Source organism: Epinephelus moara, chromosome 17, assembly GCF_006386435.1.
Source record: "Epinephelus moara isolate mb chromosome 17, YSFRI_EMoa_1.0, whole genome shotgun sequence".
Classification (NCBI taxonomy): Eukaryota; Metazoa; Chordata; class Actinopteri; order Perciformes; family Serranidae; genus Epinephelus; species Epinephelus moara.
The window spans coordinates 34,298,724-34,307,610 of NC_065522.1; the positions used below are offsets into that span (position 1 = coordinate 34,298,724).

Below are 8,887 nucleotides of genomic sequence, written 5' to 3' on the forward strand. Positions count from 1 at the left end.
TCACCTCTGACAGCCATCCAGCTCTCTGGTGATCCTCCAGCTCCAGAGATGTGACACTTGTAGAGTCCTTCATCAGACTTGGACACACTGTGGATGGTCATCTCTCCTGTAGAGCTGCTCCTGATGAGGAGGCCATCTTTGTAGAAACCAGCTGTCATGTTTGAGGAAGACATCTTCTTCCTGCAGGTCAGAGTCACATTGTTGCCTTCTTCCACAGGGAGGACAGGACTCTCCAGGATCACTGAACCAGCTGAACAACAAAGGTTTTATAGGTTGAAATACACTTGTTTGATCACTCTGTGGGTGTGCGACAGGAAAAGTGATGTCAGTTTAATCTTTCAAAGACTACTTCACCAGCAAAATGATCATGTACATATCAGTTACTCACCTGTGTTACGTTGAATTAGGGAGGACACCTTTGTTTTTCTTTCATGCCTTCACAGTAAATACAAAATCCAAAAACAGAAAAATCTTGATTGACTGAAGTCATTTGGCGCCACATTTAACAACAGCAAAACTATGTCAAAACACCTGTTTACAAACTCTCACACAGCTTGTGCAGTATAACCCAAGTCTCATTTATGTAGTCGAAGGCTCAGTGCATCACAAACCGACCTGTCTCACTTCGTAGTCGCAGAAAACAGGCGCTTGGTCAGTGACTTCCAGCGTCAGACATCAATGAGAAACACTAGCATGATGTTCATCAACAATGAAAGTTAAGGCGGCAAAAGTCTGGATCGGTCCAACAACCACGGACTTTCACTCAGGAGCCCAGTGTTCACTTCCTGTGAGAATGTAAAGTTAAATCCTGTTCTTTTTTCCTAAACCCAACCACATGTGAGTGCTGGCACAACATAACCATGTGCGTTTGCTGTGACCGTATGTAAACGTTAAATTTCCTGTGAAAACAGAAGTGTATCTTGAAAGACGACAGTGAATGTAACAGGCTGAAGTTGACACGGCGTCCCAGAACGTCATCAACCAACACACCCAGGGTACCTTGCACGTCGTATGTGGACGTGGAAAGTCCATGACCAAATGTGGACATGTGATGAGGTCGCAGTGAGAAAGTGTTTCACTTAGTGTGTTTTCACTAAGATTTTACAATATGAAAAACGTCTGCATAAACAGTCAGGTGCAGTTTGTGTGTGTGTGTTTGACCTCTGCTCAATGCTCAAACACTTATCCAGACGTGCTGCTCATTTACATATTTTAAATCGTAACATTTAGTGCAAATCCATGTGTTTGGGAGGTACTGAAGGTACAACTGGATAAATGAGACTTGTATTATACTGCAGGAGTTATGTGAGAGTTTGTAAACAGATGTTTTGATATAGTTTTGCTGTTGTTAAACACGTCCGCCATGACGTCAATTCTTCAGGAATGTTCACTTGTTTTGGATTGTTCGCTCGCTGCAGAGACAAACAACGTTTTCTTCACATATTCAACATAATACACGCTGAGTCACTGATATGCAAGTGGTCATTTGGGGGGTTGGAGTATTCCTATTTGGAGCATTGATAACAAAAAGCTTATATAGATTCCCCAGGACACACGTTAACCTTTAAGTTATCAGTGAGTAGAAACCATTGTTGTTTCTACAGAGCCCTGTAACTGCCACACACACGTTTAAGTCTCATGTGGTTTGTGTCTGAGGCTCAAATTATCACCAGCATCTGTAGAGTCTAAAACTACACACAGACCAACACACACTGAGGACTCGGACAACTGGCCTTATAAAATAGTTCATGCACCAGTGCCTGTGTGGTTTAACCCTTCAGTGTGTGAGAAACTGCAAGCATGAATATGTACACTAAGGTCTGACACCTGAACGCACCAAAAGTACAAGTGAATTACAATCACACAGTGAGAGAAGAGGACAAAAAAAAATCTGTATGATGATGCTGTTCTACATTTTCCAGACACAAAGCATGATGGGATGCCTCATTTATCTTAAAGACCAACTTCCTGTTTTGGTGATTACTCAGTCAGATACCTGAACATCAGTGATACTCAACTTCCAGCCTGTGGGCCAAATCATGCCTGTGACAGGGGCCAGATGGACCCCAGCCATTTTCTAATTCATTATGAACATAAATGTATTAACACTGGTGCCTTGTGGGTATATTTAGTGTAATGAAGGTTCCAGAGGACATATAAAGCATCAAAATAGCACTTGTTTATTAAAAAAAACGGTGCTGCAGCTGGTCCCGTTTTGCAGAAATGGCCCCTGGAGCAAAGCAAGTTGAGTATCTCTGCTGTACATCCAACACGTTCTCATCCTAAGTCATCACATATCACGGCTTTGTGGCCTTTCATGTCAACATATAACATGCAAGGCATCCTCCTGCATCTGCTGTTGACGTTCCAGGACACCGCTAACAACGCCGGCACGTCAACCAAAGCACACGATTAGGATCAGGCAACAAAAGCATGTGGTCAGGGTTAGGAAAGAACATCATGGTAGAGTCATGGCAGAGTCTCACCTCTGACAGCCATCCAGCTCTCTGGTGATCCTCCAGCTCCAGAGATGTGACACTTGTAGAGTCCTTCATCAGACTTGGAAACACTGTGGATGGTCATCTCTCCTGTAGAGCTGCTCCTGATGAGGACGCCATCTTTATAGAAACCAGCTGTCAGGTTTGAAGAGGTTGTCTTTCTTTTACAGCTCAGAGTGGCATCGTTACCCTCGTCCACAGGGAGGACAGGACTCTCCAGGATCACTGGACCATCTAGGAAACAAAGGTTGTATATCTTACCCTGAAATGATCTGAGATGCAGCTGTTTGCTGACTTTGTGGGAGTTAAACAGTGAAAGTGTCATCATCTCTTCTTTTAGCTCTCTCTCATCAGAAGCTAATCTCATGGATTGGAAACATGACTTTTTATATATATTCCAACATACCAGTGACAGAGATGTTGACCGTGTTGCTCCTCTCTCCTGCTTCATTCTCACACCAGTATTCTCCACTGTCTCCTTTATAGATTTCACCAATGGTGCAGGAGGACACTGTTGGCGTCCTCTTAATATCACAAACTAGATCCTGTTGCTCAGTATCCCTGATCATTTCCATCTTAACGGGACCAGGAATCCCCTCACAGTGAAAAGACACAGGCTCATATTCAAAGTGCTGCAGTCTGTCTGGAGTGACGCGAAGAAAAGCTGCATCTGAAATCGAGACAGAAATTGTAGCGTCACAAAAGGAACTTTATGAACTACAAAAATATGACGTTCATTGTACAGTCTGTGTCCGCACCTGACAGATTACACTGGGGACATTTTGCATGATACATTTTGCTTTAGTTTCACATCAAGGACATGAATTCATTAAAGTTATCCTTGCACAAAATATGAAATTGGTCAGAACTGTAGGAACCTAAAGTACATCATAAGGATAGAGTCAGATTAAAGGGTTGTTTAAATGAAGGAATGATACCAAAAAGAAAAAACTAAGAAACAAAATGTTAAAGAGCATCTTTAGGATTTTTAATTTGTCACTCACCACTTCTCTGAGTGTAAGTGTTCAGCAGAGTGACTCCGAGCATCACTGGATGAACAAAGAAGCACAGTGAAATATCAGACTGAGATGGTTGATACACAGGATGTAAAACCTGAGTGTTGGTACTCACACAGTCTGAAGCAGAGAGCTGTGACCTCCATGGTGTCTTGCTGCTGACTGTCAGAGCATCACTGAAACACAGCTTAAGGATGTAGACAACAGCTTCCTCTTCCTGTGCTCACAGCTCACCCATACCTTCTGTTCAAGTCCTCAGCATTAGGGCCTTCAAAGAAATCCTTGAGCGCCTCCCTGTGGACAAATACAATAGCATGGGTCAGTGAGTAGGTTCATTTCCAACATGTTCTCATCTCACGTTGTCACATATTGCAGCTTTGTTGGTGGCCTTTCCTGTCTTCATGTTACATGCTAGGTTTCCTCCTGTGTCTGCTGCTGATGTTCTGGGATGCAGCTACGAACTCTGGGACGTCAGCAAGAGCTCAAACATAACATGATATAAATGCTATAAACATGATGCTCACTCACAGATTAAGTATGTCCATGTATAATGCTGGTTGCAGCTGTAATATACTAGGGATCGGTTACCATGGCAACAGTCTCAAAGTTCATCTGTTCACACATATACTCAAAGTGAAACTAAGTGTAGGAAAGAAGAGCCAATCACCATGCTGTGTTTAAAGTTTTACTTATTCATGTTTATACTGTGAGTCATATGTACATATTCTAATTCAAGTATTTCAACAATGGGGTTCAAGGAAGTTTAGGGGGGGTGAGTGAGCTGTTACTACATTATTTGTGATACAAACTAAATCTAATGCAGCACTGTGAAGATAGAGAGGTGAGCCAAGGCAACACCCTGTCAATGATTTACAGACTTAGGCTGGGCAGTCTGAAAGAACAACGCACCATGTAGCAGGTACGTCGTCTTCTTAATGTATTTTTACCTATTTTACACGTTTCAATCAACTTATATTGTAAATCACAGTATCACTTTACTGTCAATGACACGGGTCTGTAGTGATACTTGGTAACAGGCCGTTTTTGAAACTGGCGGTGGTGGTTTTGACACCAAACAGTCAAATCAATTTCTGGATAATCTTTACAGGAGTTGTTGGACTTTGTATCAAGGAAAGCACTTGAAGGATTCGTCAAAAGTTGTTGCCGTGTCTGCAAGAAAAGATAACGTATTTAGCATTTTACTTCTATATTTACATAATATTGTAAATGATGAAAGTGAAATTCAAGTGCATAACATGGGCACATCGTCATGATATCAGTAGTAATAAAGTGCGCTGCCAGTGAAGGTGTTGTCACAGGTGTAGGGCTGTAAGGGATAAAGATTTTAATAGAGTGGACTTTATTAATTCCACTGGGACATTGCTAGGTAACTTTACCGAGCATAAAGCAAAAAACTTGCTCAGAAACGACTTTAGTTTTGTCTGCACTAGTAATTTTGCCACAACATTAATCCAACAACATAATATTCCATCTAATGTATCACTGCTTTCATTTGATCCTCAGAACTTCAAGATGCTTCGTCAGAGGAATGGACTGTCCCTTCAGTCTCCGCTCAGACCCCTCAGTGTGTTGGTTTTCCATCTTGTCCTCACACACTCTGTGACAGGTAACTCACACACTAATACAGGCTCAAGGTCACAGTGAGGCCTCAAATTAAACATAATTACAAAATCATATCAATACATACCACTTAACAAAAGGTTAAAGTACTTCTGGGCACTGGCTCTTCAGTTATTCAAACACTTTTCCTCTGAGGGCAAAATTAATGTCATCAATTGAGTTGAAGCACAAAGGACAGAGCCTGAAAACAAAAGTGCTTGAGATTTTCAGTTGCATCTCCAACCATATGTAAACATTCCTGCTTTGTCTACAGATAAGTGTTACTACTAAGTGACATAATCTACACCTTCAGGTGGATGAAAGTTGGGGAAGAGTAAACATTTCTCATGCTTTAGGTCAGTGTTGTTGCAACACGTTCTCATCCCAAGTCATCACATATCACAAGCTAAGTATCCAACATCATCTGCGTATCCATCAGTCCATGTATCATCCTGACACAATCTGACCAAACTGCAGCGTATCATGACACAACAAAAGGTTCAGTTTGGCCACATTGTAAACTGATGCCACCCTGCAACGTATCATACCACCACTAGTTTTTGGCGTTGGTGTATGACATGCAAATGACAGACTTTGGAATGAGAATGGGCTGGGAGCAATGTCCTGATGACCTGCTGCTGTCAATTCACAGTTTGGGATCAGTTCCATCCATCCATCCATCCATCCATCCATCCATCCATCCATCCATCCATCCATCCATCCATCCATCATCATGGTGTACAAGCTCTTGTTGAGCTGAGCAGATTTAAGTAGTTCTTACTGCAGGAATGAATAAACACATCTATTTCTCTCCAGGTCAGTCTCAGTTAATTGGTCCATCTCAGCCAATAGTGGCAACGGTTGGTGATGACATCATCTTGCCATGTCACCTGGAACCTGCAGCGGACATCACTGCCATGACGTTGGATTGGACGAGATCTGACCTTGACCCCAGATTTGTCTATGTGCGGCGTTTTGGTCAGGACCTCGTACATACTAAACATCCATCCTACAAAGGAAGAACATCTCTGTTCACTGATGAACTGAAGAGAGGAAACATTTCACTGAAGCTCTCTGATGTGAGACCTTCTGATGCAGGAAGATACAGATGCTTCATTCCCAAAATGAAAATAGACTCTTTTGTTGAGCTTGTTGTTGGTAAGTGGACACATTCAGTATCTACAGTGTAGTCTGTGCATCCAAAGTGGAACTGTAGAGGGATCAACAGAGCTTCCAGCCACTGGTGCTGAGAGATGAAGAGCACAACCATGGTCATCAAACATCCCAACATTTAATATTTTTAAGAACAGCTCATAGATGCCATTGGAAAAACTTTTTTTTTTTCTGTTGGTTAATGTAAATAATACCCAAAAGAGTTAAAGAGACACATTGGCCCTCATTTATCCATGGGACGTACAAACCAGCACAGATCCGAGCACAGAATTCATCTTATGTCAGGGTTCATGTATGATTCATAAAATGTTCTTATCTCGCCGAACACTAGTGATGGTTAAATGAAGCCTCATGAACCATTTTCTTTATTTTCTAACTCCACCAGATGGTGGTCTTGGTTTAAAGATAAAGGCTGAAGGAATGACAATGAAATGTGCTTTCAAACCTTTGTTGATCAGACAGTTCCATCCAGTGGCTTCAGAGAATAAAGACAGTGGTTCATGAGGCTTCATTTGGCCATCACTACCGAACACAGCAAACGAATGTTTGGGCGACGATAAATATGGCAGCTGGAAACAATCATTATTTTAATATCCAGCTCCAGTATATTCTGGGTTTAGAGGCCTTGCCAAAAGAGATCACCACATGGATTTTACATTTGTGCATCTTTGTTATCATTAATGTGGTGATTGTGTTACTGACAGCTGTTTAAGTGTTTCCCTTTCGCTCATCACCAGGTGCTGCGTCCTCACCTGTCATCAGTTTAGCAGGGATTGATGAAGCCAGCAGAGGAGTGGTGTTACAGTGTGAGTCTGCAGGCTGGCATCCAGAGCCTGAGGTGCTGTGGCTGGACGGTGAGGGAAAGCTCCTCTCTGCTGGACCTACAGAGACAGTCAGAGGTCCTGATGACCTCTATACTGTCAGCAGCAGAGTGACTGTTGAGAAGAGACACAGCAACAGCTTCACCTGTAGAGTCCAACAGAGGAACATCAACCAGACCAGAGAGACACACATCTCTATGTCAGGTAAACAATGCACATCTTTATCAGACCAGAGAGACACACATCTCTATGTCAGGTAAACAATGCACATCTTTATCATGTGGTCACTGTTTCAGTTTCAAATAGCTCCAGCTCTATATAGATGTCATCTTATTTTTGTTTTATCATTTCAGATGATTTCTTCAAGGTCCAGTCCAGTTCTTCTTCCACCATCACTGGTTTGGCTGTTAGTTTGGCTGTTTGCATCCTGTTGATTCTGTTACTTGTCTTTTTTGTGTGTAAACGGAGGAACAACAGAACCAGTAAGTCACAGATTCATTAGAGTCAAGTTATTCTCACAGGTTGGAGATAGTGATATGAACTGTACCACTGTGTAAATGACATTTATTTGTTGTTTACTTTTTTTTTTTAAATATATATTTTATTGATTTTAATTTTCAGAATGCAAAAGGAAACAGAAAAACCAAACAGGACAACAGAAAGAAAAAAAAACAAAAAAAACAAACAGGCATGACAGCACCTGAAACACAAATCAGAGCAAAATGATAGCATCGACAATATACATCACAGGACAAGCACAGCACAAAAGGAAAATTTACTCCATTCCTGTGTTAGGTCACAAGTTTTCAAGGAAAAGGGGGTTGATGAGAAGATACATTCTTAAAATAAAATTACAAAAAAGAAGGGAATAACTATCAATTGGAATTCATTCTGAAAGTTAATCCACCTCTCTGTAGTAAGTCTGAAATTTCATAAGGCAGATGCTCTAAAATTGGTTGCCAGATTTAAAATTAAAAAAAAAAAATGTATTGTTCCCCCCTAAGGTAGCAGAGAGGCTTTCCATTGGTAAGACCTTATAAATTTCTCTGTACCACTGCGTTACTGTTGGGGGTTTGTCTTTAATCCATTGGAACAAAATACATCGTCTAGCTAGTAACAGGAGTTTTGTTATAAGAGTGTACTGTTGTTTACTTTATATCCAATCAATGAAACTGTATATAGCTGAGTTTAGACTGAAATGTCTCTGTGCTGTGATACATTTCTAAAATGCACTTTAATGTGTTTAACAGTTTAACTCTGCTGCCTTTGTTTGACACAGAGACCAAGAGAAGCCCCTCAGATGAACGTGATACAGGACGAAGGGAGAATCCCTCTGGAGAAGAGATGAAGTCTCTGAAGGGAAAAGAGGAAAAGAAGAGCAAACATGTGAGTTAACAAACAGGACACTTTCAGTGGAGGGAGAAAAAACAAGAGCAGGAAAATTACATTTTGATCTAAAAGGCCAGAGGTATTTGTTTGTGTTTCCAAGCTGGAGAGCACATAGAAAGGTAGAAAACAATCGATAAATTAAAGCTTCAAAAAATGCACAAGATGTAAATGAAAGGATGAAGTAGAAGAATTAATATGTTAGTTATAATAAGATGATAAACCAACGTAGCTAATGTTAGATAGTGTTGAACACTGTTAGCACTGTACTAGTCTGAGTGGGCGGAAGTTCGCTACATAGATCAGCCTCTCATTGGGCGGAACGAGCCACCCGCTGAAGTCCCGCCCTACCACCTCCGGTTGTGTAGCAGTT

At 41.3% G+C, this 8,887-nt stretch overlaps 2 protein-coding genes and 1 long non-coding RNA gene across 3 annotated transcripts in view; 2 read left to right on the forward strand and 1 right to left on the reverse strand.

The window, feature by feature from the left end:
* Positions 1-3,652, reverse strand: part of LOC126403838 (Fc receptor-like protein 5) — a 15,016-nt gene extending 11,364 nt beyond the window's left edge. The window contains exon 1 of the mRNA XM_050066648.1: positions 3,630-3,652. The gene's annotated coding sequence lies outside the window, so the exon portion shown is untranslated. The remainder of the gene's footprint in view (positions 1-3,629) is intronic.
* Positions 1-8,887, forward strand: part of LOC126403903 (selection and upkeep of intraepithelial T-cells protein 5-like) — a 39,737-nt gene that overhangs the window by 22,828 nt on the left and 8,022 nt on the right. The window contains exons 10-12 of the mRNA XM_050066723.1: positions 7,045-7,332; positions 7,482-7,610; positions 8,408-8,514. Of these exons, the coding sequence (XP_049922680.1) occupies positions 7,045-7,332; positions 7,482-7,610; positions 8,408-8,514 (524 nt within the window). The remainder of the gene's footprint in view (positions 1-7,044; positions 7,333-7,481; positions 7,611-8,407; positions 8,515-8,887) is intronic.
* On the forward strand, positions 4,416-5,932 carry LOC126403864 (uncharacterized). The gene is made up of 3 exons (XR_007571373.1): positions 4,416-4,433; positions 5,039-5,141; positions 5,409-5,932. It is a non-coding gene; the product is annotated as an uncharacterized LOC126403864 (long non-coding RNA).